The sequence below is a fragment of the Sebastes fasciatus genome, chromosome 18 (assembly GCF_043250625.1).
Source record: "Sebastes fasciatus isolate fSebFas1 chromosome 18, fSebFas1.pri, whole genome shotgun sequence".
NCBI classification, from domain to species: Eukaryota; Metazoa; Chordata; class Actinopteri; order Perciformes; family Sebastidae; genus Sebastes; species Sebastes fasciatus.
The window spans coordinates 23348704-23374105 of NC_133812.1; the positions used below are offsets into that span (position 1 = coordinate 23348704).

At 42.7% G+C, this 25402-nt stretch overlaps 1 protein-coding gene across 2 annotated transcripts in view; it reads left to right on the forward strand.

Annotated features, from left to right (window-relative positions):
• The window catches only part of susd6 (sushi domain containing 6), a 37266-nt gene extending 11864 nt beyond the window's left edge, over nt 1-25402 (forward strand). For both annotated transcript variants that reach the window (XM_074615884.1, XM_074615883.1), the window contains 5 exons: nt 19249-19443; nt 19898-20092; nt 20220-20361; nt 21441-21925; nt 22194-25402. In XM_074615884.1, coding sequence (XP_074471985.1) covers nt 19249-19443; nt 19898-20092; nt 20220-20361; nt 21441-21925; nt 22194-22219 — 1043 coding nt within the window. In that variant the 3' untranslated portion in view covers nt 22220-25402. The remainder of the gene's footprint in view (nt 1-19248; nt 19444-19897; nt 20093-20219; nt 20362-21440; nt 21926-22193) is intronic.

The following is a 25402-nucleotide window of genomic DNA, read 5'->3' on the forward strand; positions in this document are numbered from 1 at the left end:
AAAATGAGAATAATGATGTAAAAATTATAATTCCCTCTCATATCGCAAATTGCAGTATCAGTCTGAAATAATCGCAATTACATATTTTTTCAAAATCGTGCAGCCCCAGTCCTGATTACAAGAGAAAAGATGTCACTTTAATGCTTATTTGGTTGTCTTCATTGCAGTACAAAAAAAGAGGACAAAGCCAAGAAAAGTGAATATAAATCAGAGCAGCATAAATGGCGTGTATGAAAACATAAAAAAGACATAACAGAAATCTCAATAGTAAAATAACCAGTGCAGCATTTAGAGCATGGAAGTATCTATAATTAGAAATATTACCATAAAGGTGAGACGTTCATTTTGAAGCTTTAAAGTCATCATGTTATTAGTTCCCTCCCTCTCCTGCACAGCATACATAATGCACACAGGTAATCCCTTGACGTGTTCCAGGGATGGAGATTGCTCTGGAAATTTTCCATGAATATGAAATTTCATCACTGCTGACAGGCTTATTCCAGACTCTTACAAATAGCAGTGTGCGGTATGAATAGAAATGGATACTTAGAAAATATACTGTGCAGCATTTGCATACTAGAGAACAAGCTCTAAACACCAGAGACGGCGCAGACGGAGAGGCATCAAACTTCTATTTGTGGTCTTTACGGAAATTTGACCTTTAAGTGATGAGAAATAAGATGGAGAGACGGGATGATAGACAGTAAAGGTTGAGGTCTCTTTAACAAAGAAAGGAAAACCTTTGAGCTTCTGCATTGGTGGCTTCATGTTCTCAGTATAAAGGCCAAGACAACAATTTGTTGTACCTGTTAATACGCTCTGTTAGGAAGCAGTCACAAAGCCTTTTGGGGCCGTGGTATTTTTAGCACCAATCACAGTCCGAGCCGTGTCTTTTTTATCTGTTGTTCTCATTGTAAACAAGATTATCAACGGGGTATCTGCTGAGCTAATGTAAATGGCTGCCTCAAATTTGTGTTTGTGATTACTGCGTACGATTTGTGTTAATGATTCTTCCAAAAGTAGCTTCATGCTAAACAAAACATCCTCTGCATTCACGCTGGGTGCCAGCAAACACTGTTTTGTGTATGCACAAGATAAATGGCATCAGTCTGGAGGATTTTCAGGGCACAGTGCAAATATTGCTTGTTTCATGTCTCTTCTGAGTCTATCTGACATCCCACTAATGTTGGCTGCATGGAGCTTAGCTCCTAATATGGTGTCAATTCCTTACAGTGAGCCTTTGTGGTTTGTTTCAGAGGAAGTGGACCCAGACAGTGAGTAATAATAAAGATGGGAACTCGGAGCGCCACAGGGTCTATTCGCATGGATCACATGCCGTGTTTTCTGCTCTAACAGTGTTATATGTCAGGAGCGAAAGGACTCGGACCATCCTTGTGGGTCCACTTAAAGAGATAAACCTCTAAAAAGCCATTGTGTTCTGAAGTTGAGTTAGAGCTGGACAGGAAAAGTGCCGGTGAGGACCAGAAGTCTCCCACAAACAAGCCTGCTGTGTGCTCCGTGTGCTTGTGACGTTTATGCATGTTCATGTGTGAGAACGGGAAATGGCTTTCCCCCGGCCTGGGAGAAAAGTGGAGTCATAGGGTAAAGTCAAGAGCAGGGGGAGGAGAGCGAAGAGACGGAGCAGAGAGCCGCCTTTCTTATTTCCTCTGGGATTTGTGTTTGTTTTTTGGATTGTTGGCTCCAGTTGAATACATTTTTCTCCACCTGATGAAGGCCTTTTGTTTTGGCAGGTCTTGCATCACCGTGTACTAGGATATGAGGATGTTTTCTCGAAAGTCAAGGAAAAAGACTCGGCAACTCCCTTTTTCTTTTTAATAACAGAGTAGACTCCAGTGGCTAGCATAGCGTCATGGCTCTGACCGCAGAGGAAAATATCTGAATGAGCCTTGCCCTGCTTCAAGCGTCTTCTAACAGCTGTAGTCTTTGAAACTTGTTGCTTTCTGTAGCCAAACAAAACGGTGTGTGTGTAACAAAAGCCACAGTGTTTGAGTGTGCCTCCCAGAAAGTTTGCTAGATAGGCTGGGTATGCAAACATTGCAGCCCGAGGGGGGGAAACAATGGGTCCTGTGCAATTAACGGTTGAGAATAGTCCCCTGAAGTCCTGTTAGCGCGGCGGTTTGCAGGCAAGCTGGAGTAAAGCAATACGTCGCTGGCTACCGGCTCTGAAATGTGAGAACAAAGGGGGCTTTTAGGGGGGTGTTGGAAGCCACAGGCCAAACCTCAGCAAGCTGCAGCTCCACTAGATCACCACTCTGCAATTAGGCCCGCTAACTCACTCTGTGTGTGTGTGTGACTGAGTATATTGAGCACCACACAGCCACTTCTCTATGATGTCTCTGTTCTTCTGTCTCACTGTCTCTCTTTAAGGCTCCAGCCATTAGCCAGGTGAGACCAGAGAGCCCATTAGCGGCGGTCCGGTCGAATCCATCAGCCTTTCTCTTTCATTACCTGTGTGTTTATCACTTGAGCCATCACTCTCTGCTCTCACCCCGTGTCATTTAGCCGCTCTCCCACCCAATCAGGCCCTAAAGGGAAACTTTAAACGCCTCGCCACACAAAGAAATACTCCATGGAAACAGACACTGCAGTGCGGACCGTTTCATTCACTTTTAACAGTTGACCAGGCAGTTCAATTACTTGGAGAAGATCACAGATGGGCAGGATTAGCGTTAGCTACACAGCGCTGCCGCTTCACCTGCTAACGTCAGTGTTTTCTACTCCCTGACGCTTGGTCGTTGTTCTAGTAGCTCTTCGGTTGATTTAACTGCGTACCTTTCAAAATTTTAAGTTAAATAATAATCCAAATCATTAAAAAAATAAAAAAAAATTTTTAGTTTTCTTCACAGAAATGAATGAAATGCTGAGATATAGGCCAGCTGTATATTTCTAGATCCTTAGTGGGGGTTGGGACCCCTAGGTTGGGAACCAGTGCGCTGTGCTTATCATAAGATGTGATTTTCATCTTTTGACTCCCATTTTATCAGATTTTTAATGTTTGGGGTGTCTGCGTTTCACATTATTCTCCTGCTGCAGATATTCCTGGTTGCAGTTAGTTTCGTGTGCTGACCACCACCGTGTTATTTCTCCACTGGTGACAGGTGCTGTATTGTAAAGGTTAATGAATGTCAAAGCAGGAAGTGGTGGCACTGGCAGCACCAGGCGTACCAACGGTCCAATCTGATAACATACAAGTCGAGATATACTATATGGCGCATTTATAACGAAACTCTTCCTGGTTATTTGTCATGTTAATACAGTGGGTGTAATGTTAAAACCTGTGCAGTTACTATTATTAAAAACACCATGTTACTTTGTTCAAAGCTTTGTTTTTAGGCCCCTCTCCAGAACTTGAGGATTATTCTGAATCGACATTAAGGCTGCCGGGGAGAGGAGAGGCAGTTTGTAAATTGTTTTCCAGTAAAATGTGTGTGGTTGTCTGAAGCAGCAGGCAGTCATAATGATTTCCAAAGGGCCTCATCTGAGGGACCAGCCTGCTGAGTAGAGGACATCTCTGACTAATGAGCTGCTAAATATATCCCCCAGCCTCTCCTGTCTTCTGTTGCTTCTGCTTCTGTTCTTTCATTCACTCTCTTTCTTTAGTTTTTTTCTTTGCTTTCATTCTGTTTTCGACCATCTTTGTTCTTTCTTTTTTTGTTTTTGCATTGTCATGTTGTCTCCTTAAAATCTCACCAAAGACATATTCATGTTAATGTCTTTTTTTTTGTTTTGAACTCTAAACTTCTGTCTCCCATTTTCTTCATCGGTCTTGTCTTTTCCCCGTTCCTCTTTGATGTGTGTTTTTCATGCCTACTGAATCAGTGTGGGCTGATTTTTCGTTACACCGTTAGTCAACAGCCGCATCCTGTTCAGACAAGTTCATCAGCTCACACATAAGGCACCGAGCATCCTACACACATGCTGAATCTGCCAATGGTTGAGACATCCACGCTGTGTCAGACTGAGCAACCGTGTCGTGACGCGGGTACAGCTTGAATGGTTTTCTATATACAACCGTAACAGAAGGACACATGGTGATGTCTTGATGACAAGTTGAAGGCTTGAGGTTTGTTCAGCTAACCAGTTTTCTGCGGTTTTCACCATTTTAAACTGTAAACTGACAAAAAGCAGAGAAAGATGTCCATATCTTGCTTATAGGCCAAAGAGGTAGCAGTTGTTCGCTAACCTTGGTGGCAAATAATGCTGCACTTACCGTATCTGCTTCACAATAAAGCTTCCAAGCGGTTTCTACTTTTAATGTGAAGCAGCAGTAAATGTTTGGCTTGCATTAGCACCATCTTAAAAGTGCAATTACAACACAAAGCCGCAGAAATTCTTAGGTTAGACAGCAGCAACTAAAGTACTGACAGCTGGATATAACAAGACTTTTGGGTCTTAGTTTAAACAGTGGTTTCTCGTTAGTCGCCTGCAACTGCATAATCATCAGTTGAGCACAACAACAGGTCAGTCAAGGCTGCAACTGTCATGTTTGGACCATAGACTGTATATAAGAAGTGGACTTAGTCACTGTGATGTCACCCATTGGTTTGTGGGACTGCCATTTCGAAGCCTTGAGGTCGGCATTTTGGCCGTCACCAGCTTGGTTTTTAGCCATCGCCAATTTAGTTTTTTTGCCCGTCACCATCTTGGTTTTTAGCTGTTGCCATCTTGGCTTTTTGCAGCCAGAAGAGAAACGAGGGGGTGCAACCGAACCTGAAGACATTTTTAGTGACTAAAATGTTACAATTAACTTTCATGAACTGAAAACACACTCTGAAAGGGTTGAAGTTTTAAGACGAAAACACGGACAACTCCCAGACCAGATAACGCCATGGCAGCGACCTGTCAATCACAAGGTAGCCACGTCCTAAAGCATCCCCTGCTTTATGGTCTATTTGACTCTAAATGGGACCATAATTTACAAAATGAACATCATGCTGTATTGAAGAAGACTTGAAACTAGCGATTGAGACCATAAAGTCATGTTTACATGTTTAGGTAATAAATCAAGTGAGAAGTAGGCTCATTTTCTCATAGACTTCTATACAATCAGACTTCTTTTTGCAACCAGAGGAGTCACCCCCTGCTGGCTGATAGAAAGAATTAAGGCACTTCTGCATTGGCTTCACTTTTCAGACCCGGAGGTTGCCAACTGGTTTGGACTGTAATGTCGCCAGTCAGCTTGGTTATCTCCTGCTGGGAGTGCACATTAAAGTAGAGCAGTGTGGAAATACATGTGAACATGCCTCAACATGCCACAGCTGTTGCGAGACATTGGAAATGGGGCAATACTGTACTACTGCATCACGCACAAGCCTTTAATCTGTTGACTCAGCTTTCAGCTTTAGCCCAACCCCAAAATCTCATCAAAACTTCTACTAGTTTACTTGCTAAATAACGTATCCAAAGAACACGTAGGCTACTCGAACACAGTCATTCTCAGGCTGTAAAATAAAGTAAAACCACTTGATCTGATGGACTTGATGATTTTGTGCCGACGGGAAGGGCTGGGCTGTACATGTGCTATCCTGCTGCATTCATGTTGCTTGTTGTCATGGGCGGAGGCGCTGTACAGCTGCTCCTCTTTAACTGACTGCATTTCAGCAGAAACGGCTTCATCATTGCTGTCTGATTCATGTCTGCTTCAATGGATGTTCAATAGAGATTGTAAATAAGGGGAAGAGAGGGGATGGCACTCCACAACCCATGATTCTTAGCTGTTCTCACTCCAGAGGGAAGTCGGAGAGTACAGTTGCTGACTCGCGGGCCTGACTTAAAGCATGGCCTCCCTAGTTTCTGCACCACTCCCTTGACACCGCCATCAGTTTCCACTCTGACTACATGATACATGCCTCAATGTCTCGATTTTTGCCAGCAGGATGTCTTAATTAACATTCAATATCTCCTGCCTACCTCTCATTAGTTCCTGTTTTTCTGTTTTGTGCCGGTCTAATGCCATCCCTCAAACTGTAACCAGTCCATTAGGTGGAGTGTTGAGATGTTTAGTGGCCAGTTGGCGTAGCTCCACTCTAATGCCCTCTGTCCTTATTACATCATCTGTAAACAGCTCTCTGCAACACGCAGCAGCCAAATGGCGAAGGTCTTTGTACCGGCCACGCTGGAGTCCATTTGGATAATTGTGTCGGGATTTATGAGAAGCGTGCATGTATGTCATATTTATATTCATTTGCATATCTGTTTGATCTGTAGATTAAAAAAAGATAATCTTTAATTTATAAACAATAACAAATGGACATCACAAGCTCTCAGGGTCCAAAGACATCTCTAGTCTGACCAACAGCCAAATTATGAATTTATAATGAGAAATTGAGAAAGCTTTACTATTTGTGAAGCTATAATCTGCAGATATTTTATGTTTTTAGTTGATAAATAACTGAAACAATTATCAAAACTGCAGCTTTTTTTTAAAACACGTGATCTTTAACAGCTTGTGTTTATATGTGTGGGCTGAAACCATTGTTATTATTATGGGCTTGAGTTACATTATAGATTATTTGGAAATTATTTTTCACATTTAAAAATAACTAGTGACGCATATGTTGACTCAACGCTTGATGACTTATGAGTCACAACATTTATTTCAGTATGTGTAAGTTAACAACTATATTGTCTATTGTTTATGGCTTCCTTTCACACTCTCACACTCTCACTCGCTCACAAGTTACTGGTGAGTGTTGGTGATGTTATCCAGGCTTTGGATGATGATGCAATTTCGTATCTGCTTTTGCGACCACAAACTGTTGGCTGTGTTAGAAGTCTAGCCAGCGGTATAAACAGTACTTAGCATCTTCCTCATGATGATAAACAGTAGTTTGTCAGTAACTCTCTCACTGGACTTCCTCCTGACAACAAAATTCCCTTCATCTAGTGTTTTTAAAATGTGTGCACTTCCTCAACTTATCTTCTTGTAAAAAGACTTGAAGCTTTGTCCAACTTGTCTTGACGTGGCTTGCTTGGTTTTTACTTGAGGCTAATGGATAGTTTCTCAGGAGCTTGATATTTTTTTGGAGAGTATAAGGCGTTCAACGGGGAGGAAAACACAACAGATGTCGTTTGTTTTCTTCCGGAAAAGGTTCACATGATGGGGCGTGACGAATCAGGGAAGGACACGTCATGACTGATAAGACCCAATCATATGCTCACAATGTTGTTCATTAGGAACATACCCAGAGCAAACAAAGACTTTAAAGTATATAGTATATATACTCTATACTATATACTTTAAAGTAGTAAAGCTTTGAAGTATATAGCCGATACTATCTATTAAGAAATGCCTGGATTGTCCTGGTACAACCTTACTAGCAACAATGTAAACACACACAGTATCTGCATTTACTTTTGGCGAGTACGTCCTTTAATAAGCTTTCCTGTATGATAAGGAGATTGGTTTTCAGTACTCTCTAGTGTATTTTGAGGTGATAGCAATCTGCAATAACCTATACTGTCTACTAAACACACACCATGTTAGCGTGTAAGAACCCACTAGTGTTAACAACATACAGCATACCTCTCCTCTCAGCGGAGCAGTCGGCTGCATGTGTTAAGAGGTCATACACTTGCTGCCATTTGTTCACCCTCTCGGTGACACGCCGGAGCAGTTGCTCCATCAAAGTCCAGTTGGACTCACTGTATTAGGGTGATGATGGCTGGCTATAACAGCGACTGCATTGTTGAATCATTGGAGATGTAATTCAAAGCGCGGGACGTCGTCTCAGTTTTTAATATCCCTTTGTTTCCCCCTGCCTCTTTGTTTCTTACGGGGATAAATCAACACAATCATGCATCCTAAATCCTGTTATAAGTCTTCCTGCTCTCTGCTGCAATGTGACCGCTCCATTTAAAGTTGCTGTTGTGTTTTCTGTAGGACAGTATGTACTGTGCTGTTTCAGTGAACCTGTTCACCATGCAAACCCAAGCATGCAGGTAAAGATAAGAAACGCCAGCTGCAGACTAAGCTCTGTCTTACTGCAGGTTTTTTTTGTAATTACTATTACAGCTCTCAACAGATTTAGGCTACATCCACACTAATACGTTTTTGTTTTAAAACGGTGTTTTAATACGAAAATGATCTCAGTCCAGATGAGCATTTTAGGGCCGTTTCAGAATTAATCTCCGTCCATACTACCATGTCTGAAAACACATATCACATGACCATTCACATACACTGGGCATGCGCGTGCCGGTGTAAACAGGAAGCAGCGCTGGACACGGGAATTGATGCAAAGTGCTCAAATAATAGCGTTCCTCCTGCGCATGTAGGCAGTAGTGGTATTATAAAATGCAGAATTTAACTGCACAACAGCTGCTAGCATAGACAACAAGGTCAGCAACACTTGTAACTCGTTAGCCATGTTGAAATTAACCACTGGAGGTCGTTGTTTTCTTCCGGAAAAGGTTCACATGATGAATCAGGGAAGGACACGTCATGACTGATAAGACCCAATCAAGAAGCGAACGTGGGTGTCTGTGTCATCGGTTTCTGTCCGTCCAGACTAAAACGCAATCCCAAAGATTTTAAACTAAAACGGAGTCAGAAGCGTTTGAAAACGTCTCCGTTTTAGGGGCTTAAAAATGCCGGAGTAGTGTGGATGCTAGGCATAAATGTATCAAAAGTTATGCATTTCAAAGGGAAGAAGTATTAGTGTGGATGTAGCCTTAAACTGCCCTCCCCTCGCTGCTACTACCAACATATGAGCGTGCCAGCCCGGGTAAGCAGGGTTGGGATTATCTCCCTGACTTTCACCTTCAACAAATGTCCCAAGCTCAGCACTCATACACCTCTACTGGCCGGTCGGCCCAGGCTGCTGAAATATGATCAGCCCACAGTCGCATTGACAGTTTTTTAGGGTGGGGGTGTGTGTATGTGTGTGTCTGAACACATGCACGTGTGTGTAGGAGGGGTCCCACACACTCTTTTGTTTTCCTCTGAAAGCTGAGAAGAAGGAATGTCTGCCTCCCAGCTGTCCTCAGCGGCGAGGCTGATAGAGGAGAGAAGGGGGAGCTCGCCATTCGCTAACATCCTCCCATCTGTTACTGGAGGGCACAGTGTGTATGTGTTGTATCTTTGGGGTTGGAAAGAGGGTCACACAATGGCGATATCCCCCCCTGCCCTCACCCACCTCTCATGCATATTTAACCCTTCAAATGCAAAGTTGTCTGTTGTCCTGTTCGCAGGCACGCTGCTTAAATCTGTCACAGCGCCCTGTCCCTCAGCGAGCGGGGACAATGGGGTGCGCACGTGGCTTTTCTAAACGCACTGCAACAGCAGGGGAGGAATGGGTGGGGAGAGTGAGGATGTTTCTGTCTGTTTAGAGACTTCCTTCACCCCTGGGTGTACGCAGTGTGCCTGTGTTTGCAGCTGCAGGAAGAGATGTGACGAGCAGGACCGCTAAGTTCTCTGGAAATGCTCTTTTGGAAGCCCACAGCTGTTTGACTCATGTTTTCTGGCTAACTTCCTGTTTACTGTAGAAATGACACTGTTGGCTTTGGCGCCGGTGTACAATACGGACATCGGTCTGCCTTTTATAGGAGTGTGTGGCGATGAAGTGCCCACCGCTCTGTCTGACACTCACACCCCTCAGATAGGATGTCAGTGAGCAACGCCAACCCGCTGATTACAACGCCGCCTTGGAACACTCGCAACCTACACTTGCATAGCGAGTGAACTGTCCGCCTGTATCTGTGTGTACTCTTGCATAAATGTGCCGGCACCTCCCTCACACTGCCTCCCTGTTCTTCATCCTCCTCCGCCTCCTCCCTCCTCCTTCTCAGTTAAGTCCTTCCCCCAGAGGCCCTGGAGATGGAACAACGGCGCTTTTTGAGGAAAAAAAAATGGGTTTCATGCTTTGAGGTTTCAGCTTTGTTCTGCATTCTTTCTGCCCTACAGTAATACAAGTCCACCTTTTTATAAGCTGTTTTTTTCTCCGCGTTTTCTTTCCCATAACCTTTCCCCCTGTTTAACAAAATCTGCTTTAGTTTTTCTCTTTGAGTCAGTTCCCAGCTGTTATGAGAGGACAGAATATGAAAGCAGAAAGGACTGTGTGTGTGTGTGTGTGTGTGTGCGTGTCAGTGTTATAGCATGACGACTTCTCACTCGCTCGCTGTAGAATATGACTCTGCTAGTATCGCTCACCCAGACGTTAAGCGTCCTGTGTTACGGTCACCCAACCAGGTCAGCGTACAGCGAGTTGTGTCACTTCATACTGTGTGAAGCGTCTCTCACTGAAAGCTGATGTTTGTGTATGTGTGAAAGAAGGAAAGTGAGTGCAGGAAACGTACTTTTATACATACAATATCACATTTTGCAGCTGAACTATGACTCGCTTAATAACCTCTAGATTACATTTTCACTGTCACCGGAATTTAAGTCAGATTAACGTATGAGTTTACCAAACTTTAACTTTCTAATTATGTGTCTGTCTTCTATTAGACTACTACTTGCTTATAAAATGTCAGCAAATTGTAAAAAAAAAAATGCCCATTACAAGTTTCTAGAGCCCATGATGTGTTCAAATGTCTTGGTTTGTCTGTCCAACAGCACCAAAACACAAATATATTCAGTTTAATATCATGAAACTGAAACTATTCGAGTGAATCATTCCCATTGTTGCTTGAAAAATGTCCTAATGAATATGGAAACTGTTAGAGATTTGCTACTGTACTTCCTCAACATACAACGGTTCTTATGATTTCTTATGAAAAGCTAATTTTTCGTGCCTTTTCCTACGAATTTCCAGCAACATGTGACGCACGTCTCAATTTCCGCTCCAAAATAAAACTACTTAGTTAGGTTTAGGAAACGGTCGACTTGGTTAGGTTTAGGCAACAAAACTATTTAGTTTAGGAAAAGATCGTGGTTTGAGTTAAATAACAAACGCAATTGGCGTAACTTAAGTACGGAAGCTACGTGACAAATAAATCAATGTTGACTTCTGGTTTCACACGGGAAACGGACACCGGTCTCCTGGGCAAATGTACGGTGTTTTTTGCCCCACTCTTCCACCCCGACCTCCTCCCTACGCAGCGTTTATCGCTCTTTATACTTCCTGGTTCACATTTAAGTGGATTACACACATTGATTTTGTTGGATATCTACAAATTACAGTGTATGACTTTTCGTATAGGTATAGCTCCGAATGGTGTATGAGAACGGCCTGACTTCCTTTGTAGCGTGACATTCCCGCCTCTTTCCCCATCTCCCCATTTCCTGTCTGCAGCTACACTGTCAGCTGTCCAATAATGGCAAAAAAATGATCTGAGGAAATTAAAGACTTTTGAGCAACTACTATCCGCCGATGGCAGAAATGAGTTGTGAGCCCTCCTATTCTTTCCAACACCACCCCACCGTGCTGCACTGTACTGCACTCTAATAACAACAGCTTGGCTAAAAATCCCACGGATTAGCGGGAGAGACGGGGGAACGTGGCAAAAAACAAAAACACCCTCGGTCTAAAAATGACGGCAACATCATCAAAAACAACAGAGGACTTGGAGTGATGCCAACGAAGCAACATAAACATATTTACCAGGCCAAAGAGAGCATCATCATCCTCTTGGTTTTTTAATCCAACACACACACACACACCCCTTCAGCATACAGTAACACACACACACAAATTCCCCTGCTTCTTCTTGACACACTGGAAAACACACCCTCTTTTATGGCCTATTGTTCTACGGAGCAGCCAAACAGCTGGCTGCAGAAGTCATCAGTATCTGATCTGCTTTAGAGCGCTCCCAGCTTGTAATATAGGATAATTAGAATTTTAATTTGCCTGAGCAAAGAGGGCTAAAACCCTTGTCTTCCCCCCTGCACCACCCGTGTTTTCCTCAATCCACCCCCCTTGCGGCTCTTAGCGGGCGAGTGCCATCGGTAACAGATGGGGAAAGGGAGATATTCACAGCCAGGCAGGCACTTCAGAGTGAGGCAGGGGATTTTAACGCCCCCCGTAGCCCGAGTCTCCTCCGGCGCAGCCTCAAGGCGCTGGATGTTGGGATTAGCGATCAGCCTCGTGGGCGCTCTGTCCCGGCCCAGTCCTCCCACTACACGAAGCATCTCTCCAACCTTTTAGCAGTTAAGCTCTTTGATCAGCTTACACTTTTGTGCCCAGAAGATTTCTAATAGTTTAACCTTTTTATATGTCCACTTTATTTAACACAATGGCAAATCTTAAGCACCGTTTGAGTCTTAAGTGGATATTAAAAATACGGGTGGGAATCACCAGAGGCCCCACGATACAATATTATCACAATACTTAAGTCACAATACGATTTTTATTGAGATTTTAAACATTTTGCGATATGCATATAAGTATTTCCGTAAGATATATTATCTTTATTATTATATTTATTACCTTTTCCAACTGCAAATTATGCAGTTTGTCAACATCTGTTTTATCTAATAAGATATATTTTTCACTCTGTTCATCTCAGTTTTCATTCACATATCTTGAGGTCAGAGGTCAAGGAACAGAATAAAACAGATTGATCTGCACACCAAATAGCTGCCGTTTGAAGGATTTTTTGACGCTGTAACGTTTAATAAAAGTCCTTCAAACGAGAGCTTTTTGGTGTTCGGATCAATCTGTTTTATTCTGCTATATTTCTTTGATCCAGAGGTCAAGGGACCCCTTTGAAAATGGCCATGCCAGTTTTTCTTCACCAAAATTTTGCACAACTTTGGAGCGTTATTTAATATTCTTCCTAACAAGCTAACATGACATGGTTGGTAACAATGGATTCCTTGTCCTTTGGTTTTCTAATTTCATATGATGCCAGCATCTTCACTACTTTAACACTGAGCCTGCTACAAGATAGATGGATAGATAGATGTACTTTATTGATCCCAAATTGGGAAATTATTGTGTTACAGCAGCAGGTCATCCAGGCAATGCACCGGACCAGTAAATAAAATGAAGACTAGAGAAATATATCAATAGAATACACAATAAAAATAATATTATAATATACTGTATACCCGACTACTATGACTAGCATAAAAAATATAAAATATAACCCTAGAATAACACACTATATACAAGTCACAATGTTTTGTTTTTAAATAAAAATAACATTTGAATTAATTATTATAATTAATTAGCTATTATTATTATTATTTATTAATTGATACAACCTCTGAAATACAGAATAGCGACCATCAAATTGTTTAGATGTTAATAGTTTATATAATAAAAGATCAATACTTGATGTCTTGATACAATATTACCACACAAAATATTGCGATACTATGCTATATCTACTTTTTTCCCACCGCTAATTAAAAACAAACATGGGATGATCTCTGACACGTCTTTAAACACAAATGTACTTAACATTTCTGTCTTTTTTTTTAAGTAATGGAAATATATTTTTCTTTCTCGCCTTTTCCACTAGCTTCCACAAGACTCTAAACAGTCATTATTGTTTTCTACATTTCTCGAAATCCGGCTCTCTTGAGCAAACTCTTCACATCAGACCGGTGGGAGAACAGCTCGTGTTTAACCGTGACTCATTCCCCTCCTCATAAGCACAAAACATGGCGTGCTGAAATCCACTCTGGCATTGCTTAGTGCTTTAATCAGTTTTTTTTCCTCCCTGTGTGTGTTTTCAAAGCCAATATTCAATCTGGGCTGAGAGGTCCGATGGAAAAGGGAGAGACAGCGAGGTTATAACCGCTCTACCGTCTCTGGATCCTGAACCAGCGTTTCATTCTTTCCTCTAACAGAGTCTCTCCGTTTGTGCTAGCCCAACCCACAGTGTGGTATGTACTGTAGCTGACGGCTGCCTCCTCTTCCCATTGTTGTTGTACAGAGCCTCTCCCTCACGCACACAACTATTGGTCGACCTGCCACGACATGTCTCTTTTTGCCTTGTAATTGCTCAGAGCCACAGCGCTCCGTGATGCTGACGTTTCTCTGCTCTCTCTTCCTCTCTCCCCTCCCCCCTCTCTCTGCTCTCTTTCTGCCTGATGATGACTATCTTCTCCCGTCTGTATTTGTCTCTCTTTTTTCTAACCTTTCCTGGTAATTTGAAAAAGTAGTGTCACATTTTTGATGATGAATATATATATTTGTCTCACATTCCCGTTCTAAGATAGACAACTCTGACTTGTTTTGACAAGTATAATCCCACAGGAGAGTGATTTTTAAGTTTAAGAACCACTTCTTTTTTGACATTTCATTACCTTTCCATATTTTGTCTTCATTTCCGTTTTTTAAGCTGACATAGGTACGACTTGTTCTATTCTCAGGGGATGTAGTGTGCAAAGGAAGTCTGTGTGTGCATTTATGCATATCTAGTCTATATTTGGGCTCCGTGTTGTTTGTTGCTACTAATATGCAAAATATACAGAGTAGGGCTGTTTTCATCAACAATTCATCTGCCAGTTAGTTTCTTGGTATAGGTTAGGGCTTTTTACCAAATACCTTGATGATTGAATGATAGAACAGCCAGAACAGTCTGGTAAGTTCAGAAAATGACATCACTTCACTGTAATGCAGCCTTTAAAACCGGGAAAAGACAACACTTATGCCATATTATGATATCCAGACCTTGTATAGTAGTCCAGGGTGGTGATGTATTTAAATTACATGTTTTGTCCAACCAACAGTCCAAAACCCAAAGATAGTGAGTTTACTAACACATGTGACGAAGAAAAAGCCGTAAATTCGCTCATTTGAGACGCTGGAATCAGAAAATGTTTGCTTGGGAATTGACTGAAACGAATAATTGATTATCAAATTAGTTGGCGATTACTTTTCTCCCGATCGGAGCATTGAGTAATTGACTAATTGACCTGACTCTAGGACCAGTATGGTAACATAACCTAGAGACGCACAAAAAGGCGGCTGCTAACATGTGGCTAAATGAGACTACTAAACGTCATCATGCCGACTCGTCCGCCTTCAGCTTAGTGGTGCTGACGTGAAGTCATTACTTCTGACAATTACATTCACACTTCAAAAATCATAAAAGTGGTCTTCATTTGTGGAGATCATCTTGCTGAACAAAACATGTTAGTATCATAAACGTGTGTTTGCCACAGAGCTTATTTTCTGCAATAATCCAAAACCCAATGGAAAAAACCCATTTGCTTTCTGTCGAGGGAACGAGGGCAACTTCTAACTTCCTGGTTGGCCTACTAAAACACGTCACCCTGGAGCACTTTACTGGCAACTTTGTTATATTGGTTTAAAACCAGTAAAGTTAAAGATACAGAAAGTCTGAATACTTCAAGTTGCTTTGTCCAATATGGGAGGAACTGGTAAAACTTGGTCAAATTCATACTGGTACTTTGTGCTCTTCCTCATACTGTAATAAAGGACCTGGCTGTGTGTGTTTCACGGCAGGTAATGGCTTGTAGCGGAATTTCTTAATGCCATCTAACCACTAGTTCTTGTGTAAGTGCGATGAATGCAAATTAATCTGATTTTGGAAACCTCGGGCTGGTTTGTACAGGCAGCACAAGGTTTCCCTGGTATGAGAGGGAGAGCCTGGTTTGTCACCACCAGATTTAAAATAGACATTTTACTGGCTTCATGGTTCATTTAGACCGACCTCACTTCAGTGACCTCTGTGACCTCCTGATCTCTCTGTAAGAATTAACCCTCGAGTGGGTTAAGCCTCACACTGTAACCGTTTCTTAGCACTAATGCGGCGACGTTCCTTGTAGATTTAACAACCATACAGTGGATTTGCATAAAGCTACGAGAAAAACTAGATTTTCCCAGTCTGTATTTGATGAGGAACTTTTCTCTAGAATCCTTTGTTTAAAAAGGCCCCATATTTTAAATACATGCACGGTAGTTAAAAATACTACTGTACACCTTTTTATATGATAATGAATAAAAGTACTTTGCATGCCTTTTATTTCTGAGACAATCCTGCAGATAAGAAAGCTATTCAAAGTGAGATAATGAATGCCGTTAACACTCATCTGTCTTCTGCAGTTGCATTGACTGCCTCCCGCGCACCACAAAAGATCATAACAGAGGCCGTCGGCTCCGGGCTATTGTCCTAAACTGCCCCCTCAGGCCTTTTTGTCCCCTGCTGCCTCCCATCCCGGGGTCATCCATTCATCACCTTTACCACCTCCATTAACACCAGCTCCTCCTCAGAGAGCCTTTGGTCGCCCCGAAGCAACTCCGCGAACAACTGCTCGGGTCACGGTGTCACATGGCATCCTGACATGTGGGTGTGCGCTGAGATAGTGTTTCTGCATGTGAGTGAAAGAGCGTGGATGTGTTTGAGTGAGAAGGATTAACACGCAAACCGCGTGTAGTGTTGTATAATATTAAACAATGAAAATCCGTTTGTGTTTGAGACATTAAAGCAGACTCTTTGTCATGGCTATATTAATGGCAATACAGTTGATCTGCACATGTGGCTCTCTACATAATCTCAGCTAAACCACTGAATTATAATTCTGTGCTTTACAGGGCTGTAAATAGTTGCATTAAATTTGTTTTCAAAACATTAATCTTAGTCGATTAATCGACTAATCGGCTGTTTTGGTCTTGGTCGACTAAGATTTCTTTAGTCGACTAGTTGTTTGTCATGTTGAATGAATTATTTCCAAGAAATGTATGAGCTCATCTCTGGTAAAAACAAGATTTAAAGAGGTGCTTTTGTGTGATTCTTTGTGGAGAAACTCAGTTTTACAGATCTGTCGATTAAATCAACTAATCGATTAGTCGACAAAATCGTATGACTGTTAGTCGACTAAGAATTTCTTTGGTCGAGGACGGCCCTAATAATGAGTTGTACTTAGGGTTGTAACGGTTTCAAGGTATATCACATACTGTGGTATTAAAGTTTATCATATCCTCTCACATCCCTAGTTGTAGTCCTATAACAACGTATCTTGTGATAGAGGATGATAGACTTGGTGAGTAGGCCATCAGTAGTAGTTGTATATAGTTTTATAGTATACCTGTATTAAAGCAGTGCTTGAGCACACACTGAATCTGTCCCCAGCTGAATCCAATAACACACCCTTTTGGTATCACACAGTCCTGGTAGTGTCTTTGTTTGTGGGTGTTAAATGTGTGTGATTTTGTGTGTGTGTGTGGGTGAGTAGGCGCTCGCACATTCGAGTGTTTGCTTTTAATCTTGTGCTGCCAGCTTAGAGCGACGCTTCTTCCCGGAGATTAGAGGATGTTAGAGGCAGCGCTGTGGAAATAGTCCCTCTTTTCCATCTCTAAACACACACGGAGGCGAGACAAAGTGGCTGTTTGCGACATTTGTTTGTGTCACGCAAGCGATAAGGCCTCGCAATAGACCGTGGCTAATATGATTTTATAAATACTCAGACCAAGGATTAAATAATGAGCCGTATGGTCATTAGCGATGATGACGTTATTAATGTTCTTTTATTGTGGGGGTGTTTTTAATGCACTTATGTCTGGGCCTTGTTACTGAGAAAAATCACTGAGCGTTGTATAATTCCGTTTAATAAATCAAACAGATAAGATGTCCACTGAAAGTCTTTCGCATTATGTATAATGACCCAGATGGGTATTAAGTGTTGAGGGTTTGTATTTGAAACATTTCCACTGAAGCCCAAAGTCACGCAGAACCACTTCCTGATGATCCAGATCAGTCGTAATAAAACTGGTATGTCTGTCGGTCATTCTCTAAGATCAGTAATACTGACAGTAAAGCCGGCCTCCTGCTGTCGTGTCTCAGTTTACACAGGTGTTGCAATGTTATGTCAGACCTGCTGGATTTAGACGCTCTGCCCTCGCCAGATTGCAGCTCCGAATGTGTGTGTGTGTGTGTGTGTGTGTGTGTGTGTGGAGTTGTGGGAGTGCAGCACACATTCAGATACTGCGATAAAACTCAGACACAAGAAGCTGGCGTGACACACTGCAACATCATAGCTGCAGCGTGGGAAGGTGGATCAAAGCGCAATTAACTTTAGGTCTTCTGCCTCATCCCGTCGTTATTGGCCGGCTTAGAGCTTCGAGTCTGTCATTAGAGCCGAGCAAATGAGCCCCGCTGTCTCACCGCCGGACACGTTGACTCGACGCTGGCCTGGGATGGAGACAGTTTAATGAGCACCAGATAATGGAGAGAAATTAGATCTATATGGAGCTCCTCGTGACGTTTTAATCCACTGTGGGGCTCTTCAGGTATCCTCCGCACTGTACTGCGCAGCATGGCTGTCCCCACCCAGCTTGTCATGTTGATACAGTGCTTCTCCCTCGCCTGTGTAAAATGCAGCCTAGTTTCAAGTAACAATACCTCCGAGTTTTAATTATCAGCTCGACCTGTCAACTTGACAGAGTTTCCCTGTGAGGAGTTGTTTGACCCAGTGGCAGCTGCCTGCAGAGGAGCCCGGCAGACAGTTTATATCAGCGTAATGATAGAACAGCACTGTGGGCTCTTCTCTATTAGACTGTGATGGAGACAGCCATAACATGAGCAGCATTAGTGCTCATAAGTACTCTGTTTATTTGACATAATATTGGTACATTATTTGTCAAAGAACCAGGTCACATGTGAGACAAATCGTCTCCATGGCAGGCCTTGGGAATCTGGTGTGTGAATTTATTTATTTATTTAGTCATTTATTTATTTATTTTTATTATTATTCAGACATTAAACATTTAAATTTATTAGATTTTTTTATTTATTAGATTTTTTAATTGAATTTTATATTTATATTTTGGTTTTCTTTATGTATTTATTTATTTATTTATTATTATTATTATTATTATTATTATAGACTTTTTTCTCCTTTGTTTTTGAATACTTTGTTTTTCAATTTATAGTTACTATCTGATATTATATGTACAGATTTATTTTATTTGTTATAATTTAGGTTGTTGTAGTCTTAAGGAAACAATAAAAAGCATGATTAAAAAAAACTGTTCCCCCAGCAGGCCTGTAATACATTTAAATCCCTGCATAAATTGAAAATTAAGATGTTCCATATCCTGTCTACAGGCGGTTTCTAACTCGACCAAGTTTACTTACACACTTTTATAATTACCTTGTTACCTTACATTATTAAAATGTGGTTCAGGATCTCAGTTTGGCTTCTGGCCTGAAGCTGGTAGTTCCTCACAGAAGGAGTAAATGTTCATAAGTCCAGCCTAGAGCCAGAGGAAGAAGCTCCATATCTGAACCTAAAACGCTTCTATCATTTTACGCCTTCAAGCAGACGACTCATTCTGATTCTCTTCTCTTGTTTCTGTGTCCTTTTAGGTTGTGCGCGGCCACCCGGCGTGCAGCACGGAGACCTGCTGAACCAGACCGAAGCTAACCGGGGCTCCTTTCCCCCGGGCACCCTGCTGACTTATGGCTGTGAGCCCGGTTACACTGCAGATGGGACCACCACCATCATTTGTACCAGCTCTGGAGCCTGGTCCCATCAACCGCCGCGCTGCATCAGAAGCTCCGGTGAGCAAAAATACATACATGAGACAAACACACAAGAACATAATTTAGCGTACAATATAAAGTAGTGTATGGTCTGTCATTCATGCTCACATGCAGGCCTAATTTGTCTGTCTATAGATAAGCTGTATTATAACTGGAATGATTCATTTTCATGGTTAAGTTCATGGATTGATGAACTTTAGAATTTTTTCTCACTTCCTGAAAAGCCAGCTGAGGTTGGGCATGTGCACTTAACACACATGACTGCATGAGAACTGAAATATCGCATCAGTTCAATATCACACAGAATCATAACACTGTCCTTGAGAGCCAGCAGGGAACGCTGGGAAATTTCACTCAATACGAGCGTTTAAACCACAGGAATCAAACCTGACCACAGGTAGAAATAACGTTCGATACACAACAACAGCCGCGATTGTTAAAACCTCTATCACCTCTCTGCCTCTCCTCGCAGTGTGTTCGCCCCCCACTGAGCCAGAGAACGGCGGCTACCGCTGTCACCCGTCTCCCTGCCACCGCCTCACCCAGAAGACCGTCATCGAGTACTTCTGCGACGAGGGCTACGCTCTGAAGGGGGACTACAAGTTCCTCACCTGCCAGAACGGCGAGTGGGACGGCCCCATGCAAGTTAGCTGCCGACTCACACAAGGTCTGTCGCCTCAGCTAACTTTATGTTTGATATCACACACACACACACAGCTTCATGCAGGAAATGTAAATGAAAATCTGTGAACCACATTTTCACTTCCCGTCTGTCTCTTCTTGTGCCCCTGAAGGAGACAAGGAGCCGAGCTCTCCGCTGGGTATACCCGCTCTGTCTATTGTGGCCTCCACAGCGAGTTCTGTGGCACTCATCCTGCTGTTAGTGGTGCTGTTTGTTCTCGTACAGCCAAAACTCAAGTCCTTCCATCACAGCAGGTAAGATACACACACGCATTACTGTATTCTCACTCCTAATATATAAGTTAAAGAGATAATTCGGGTGTTTTGAAGTGGGGTTGTATGAGGTACTTATCCATAGTTGGTGTATTACCTACAGTAGATGGCGGTCGGCATGCCCCCAGTTTGGAGAAACAGACACGGAAGCAATGTACTGCTGTGGACGGGGCCGGTAGCAAAACATATTTTACCCACTTAAAAGAAAGGCCCACCTAAAAAAATCAATATCAGTTTAAGTGTACAATATATTTAGAATATTTTTGTGAGACGGTGAGACGGACGACAAAAATGGTGCCTACAAAACATCTCTGATCCTCTGAATTCTTCTGTTGTTTGACATAATAGACTCCATTGTGAAGTTGTTCCTAGGGAAGTTGACACTTCCCCACATCACATAAATAAAATAGCTCATTAAAATATCGTCATATATTTGACACCACATTAGAATGCCCCACTTGACCCAGAGCCTTCAACCTCGGTGTCTCTTTGTGTGCCTTATGTTTTCTCCTTGGCTTCCCCTGAACAAACATGTTGACAAGGATTTCTTACAAAACCTGTTGTTGCCAGAAACTCTTGGGCGCTTTTATTTCTGTTTGCTGTGGGAGAACACAGCCCTTTTTTTATATCTGGTGCTGTAAAACCACCTCCCAATATGTCACAAAGTGACACAGCAGATTCTTTCTGTGGACACACCTATTATTCAGTTCTGGTTGAAACTAGTTAGAAAAACAATTTATGATGCACAAGACCTGGCAACTAGTTTATCAAGGTGGCATTTCTTAAGTACTTCAGAAATGAAAGTAAAAGTAGGATAAAGGAGTTAATCCCATCACAGTCGCTAAACGCCACGGTGATAAAAAAAGACCACGGTTATTTGATCTAATGCTCATTGGCACTCCTGTTGATTGTGTTGTAGACCTGAGAGCTTAGTGCAGCCTGCTATAAGGAGATTGTACAGTCATCGCTAATCACCTCCTCTCTGCTGCGGCACGCAACACACCTGACAGCATCACGCCTATCAACCTGTCTGATCTACCTTGTCTCTCTCTGTCCACCAGGAGGGAGCAGGGAGTCTCAGGCCAGTCCAGCTCCATCATGGTCGAGGGCGTCCAGGTGACTCTGCCCTCCTACGAAGAGGCCGTATACGGAAGCGGCGGACCCTGCAGCGCTTCCGGTCCTCCTCCTTCCCCTTCTCCGACTCCTCCTCCGGCTCCTCCGGAGTCCCGGGTCCCGATCGTGCTCTCCGAGGGTCTTCCTCAGGGAGCCACGGGAGGCCAAGGCCCCAGCAGAGCCCGCCACCACAGAGACTTAGACTTCTGTCTCCCATCCACGTCCTCCTCATCGTCGTCCTTCTCCTCCCGCCGTCACGCAGAGACGGTGCTGGTTCATCAGGCCCCCTCTTCCTCCTCTTCCTCTTCATCATCATGGGCTAGAGATCACCCTGGGGGTGCATGCGCAGGCCCCCTACCTCTCCGTAGAGACTCTGAGAGTAGCGATCAGCACAGTCTGCTTTCTGTCACCTCTACGGATGACTTCTCTGATGGTAAGAGGAAACAGTTAGCAGCCCTATTAGACTACTGTTCTTTGTGGAGAATAACGTTACAAATAGCCAATTAGGAGTCTGTTAAATATTGCCTGTTGTTTTATTGGTTAAGACCTCAATCAGAGAATGTGTATAGTAGACGAAACAATGATGTAAACACACATGAAATCAAGTAAAACTGAAATGTTTTGGTGATGTAATGGACTGGTAAACAGCTGACTTTTGAGACACGTCTCTATTCTAACACGTCTGCTCTGTTCCCCTGCAGATATCCCCCTGCTGAAGGAAGCATGAAGCCTCCCAGCCCGCTATCAGCGTCAGCAGCAGAGCCCTTATTTCCCTATCTGTCACTGCTGACCAGAACTGACTGTGGCTGTACTTCCCCCTTCGACTCCCCTCAGCAGAGAAAAGACTAGAACTGTGTCCCCGTCCTTCCCCCATGCAACCTCTTCTGCCATTGCTACCCATGCAGAGCAAAAGCCAACGACGGAGCACCACTGGACCCAGCTGCTGGATCAAACTAAAGACAAGCCGGACAAACAAAGTGGTGCCAGCTCAACATAAATCCTGTAGATCCTATGTATATGTAGAACATACATACCGAGTCAAGGTTGTGTACTATAGGCTGTGTTTCACCATACCTCCTCCTTCCTCTATATAAACATTGCTCTCAGAGGCTTCATCGGAGAAGGCTATAGCAATCGAGACACGTCGGCTCTGTCTGGGATTACTGCGGATAAAAAAAAAAAACCTTAAAAAAACTTGTGATGTTCGCTCCTGACGCCGTGGCGCTCAGAATCGTCTTCCCGCTGTACTTGAAAAGTTGTGAGTGACGGCTGGGCTTTTTTTTCGCGGCCCGCTTTGTGAATGCTGCATGTTGTTTTTAGTTATTGCTGTCACAGCACGGTGGCACTCTGAATGAAGCATGAAGCCTCCTCTCTCTCTCTAGCTTTCTGCGTATCCGGGTGGCGTCTAGCATATGGATTAGTGGGATTGAGAACCACTTCACAAGAGCTAAAAGCAGGGTGCAGCATTTTACGAAGCACCATATCAACATCACTATAAAAAGACCCCTTTCTCTTCTGTTGCCAGCTGCACCCGGTATCTGGAAGGTGCTCCTTCTGTCGCATGGGTGGGATTGATTGGTGTTTTGGTTTCAGGACGGCGCTGTACGTCTTACTTGTATAAGGAGAGGGAGACATGATGTCACATTTAGTCTGGAAGCTTGAGGAGAGGTGATTTGGGCACATGACTAAACTTTAAGGTTGTGTTTTCTTCCCCACTGTATTTATTGGTGTGTGGCTTTGAGTTGCTGAATCTGAGTGTGTGTGTGTGTGTGTGTGTGTGTGTCAGCTAAACAGGAGAGGACATGTACTTCTTATGGTAGACCTAGCCATTTCCTGAGGCCTGTACTACGAAGCGAGTTCAACATACCCAGGGTATCTTCTCGTTATCTGGCTTAACTAACCCTAACAAACGTGATCCTGCTAAGCGGTCCTACAACGGCGGTTATCAACCCAGGGTTTCTCAATCTGGCTATGAAAGGGGCGGGGTTTGCTGCGTATGACCAATCACAAACATGGACAAGTCTACTATCAGCAGAGCGGCATATCTTACAAACCAAGAGCAAACTATAATATTAGACAAATATGAACAAGTTAAACACATAATCCAGACTAAAAGTAACACAGTTGAATCTGCCAAATGCAGGAAGGACAGCTGGCAAAAGAAAAAAATGCCAATGTGTGAATGCGTCAATTGATAGATATGTGTAGATTGAGAGATAGATGTAGCCTAGAATTATGTAAGTAAGGGATAATGTACAGCGAAGCAGTCTTGCATCGCCCTGAAGCGATTATTTCACAACAATGACCCGCTCACTGTACATTATCCCGCTTAATACACAGCTACTTACTTGAGAAATCAATCATTTGACACAAAAACGGTCCGCCAGAGTCCGACATCAGAACTTCGCCCATAGCAACGGTCTGCTATAAAGAAATAACAGACCGTAGAATGCTGTGATTGACCAATCAGAATTGAGTATTCAACACAGCCGTGTAATAAAAGCCTATAAATAACACTGTTGACAATTTCAGCCTTCTCTCAGCTGTGTCCCCGACTCCGGCGGTGTGAAACGGACTTGAGAGCAAGTAATAAAAATAAATATAAAAACATAATTTAAAGGGGTAAGCACCCACAGCATACAGTCAATTGTCCTTCCTGCGTTTGTCAGTGTTGCTTTCAGCCTGGATAATGACTTAAACTCCTTCATATTTGTGTAATATAGACTGAAAACCCAGGGTTAATGAACCCTGAAGTTACATCGCTAACCACAAATCCTGCTTGGTAGTACAGGCCTCTGATTTGCCTCTCTTCAGATCAGACACTGGCTTCACAATGTCCCCCGTCTTTCACCGTAGGAAAATATCCCTCCCAGCGTTGAATAAGTCACATGAACAAACCAGCGTCACTTCAGGCAACGAGTCCACTACACAATGTGTGTATTATTCATCTGCTCTCCAGCTAGAATATTTATCATTTTCTGCTGAATGGCTGGAAACACACAAATCCCCTCAGAGGAACTGGCTGTCTCGCCCACCTTCACGCTGAACCCAAGAATCTCCCCCCACTCTTGTGCATTATGGACACAACTGCAACTGGTTGCAGTGAAAGTTTTACATCCACTCACTCACCCCTCCTAATGCCAAAATTTAAGAGAGAATTATTTTGTTAGAAATCATCCTCTGTCGCCAGTTGAAAAGCTTTGGTGGTTGAGCTGGTTACCCTGGAAACGTCATGACTCCCGAAAGGATCCTGAGAATTACTTTTCAAGCTTAAAAAAAAAAAAACCGTCTGAATTTCTATTTTATTTGGCATCCGTGGCTGTCTGTCTGTCAACGGCTACATTATTAATGCAAACAGAATGTTGCCTTAGACTTGTACATTTTCTTTTTATTTTGTATAATCTTAAGCCTCCGCGTTGGTTGCTTTACAATACTGCAACGTATTCTGTTCTCCCAATGGCCTTACTCTGTTCTTTTCTATTCTATGCATAAAACTGTCTTTGTGTATTTATCAATGAGTTTACTTTTGTTGTGGACAAAAGGAATGTCCGTTCTTCTCTGTCCTCCCCTAGCTGTAACAGCTACTGTGATGATGATGATGATGATGATGAACCTATAAGCACCTATATTTCACGATTCCTTTGCTTCTCCTTTGCTAAAATATTATGGGATTGAAAAGAAGAAAAAAACGTTGCGTTCAGAAGCACTGTTGTACGGTGTTGCGTCCCTGAAAATAACAGGTTAAAAAAGTACACATCTTGATTCTTAGTTTCAAATGCTTTCAGCTTTGGTTTTTCCTCTGTACATGGCAGTGGGTGTGAAGATAGTAATTTAATATTTGTATAAAGTTTAATTTAATTTTACAGTGTGTATATAACTTTCTAATTAAAGCTTTCTTTTGAATGTGGAA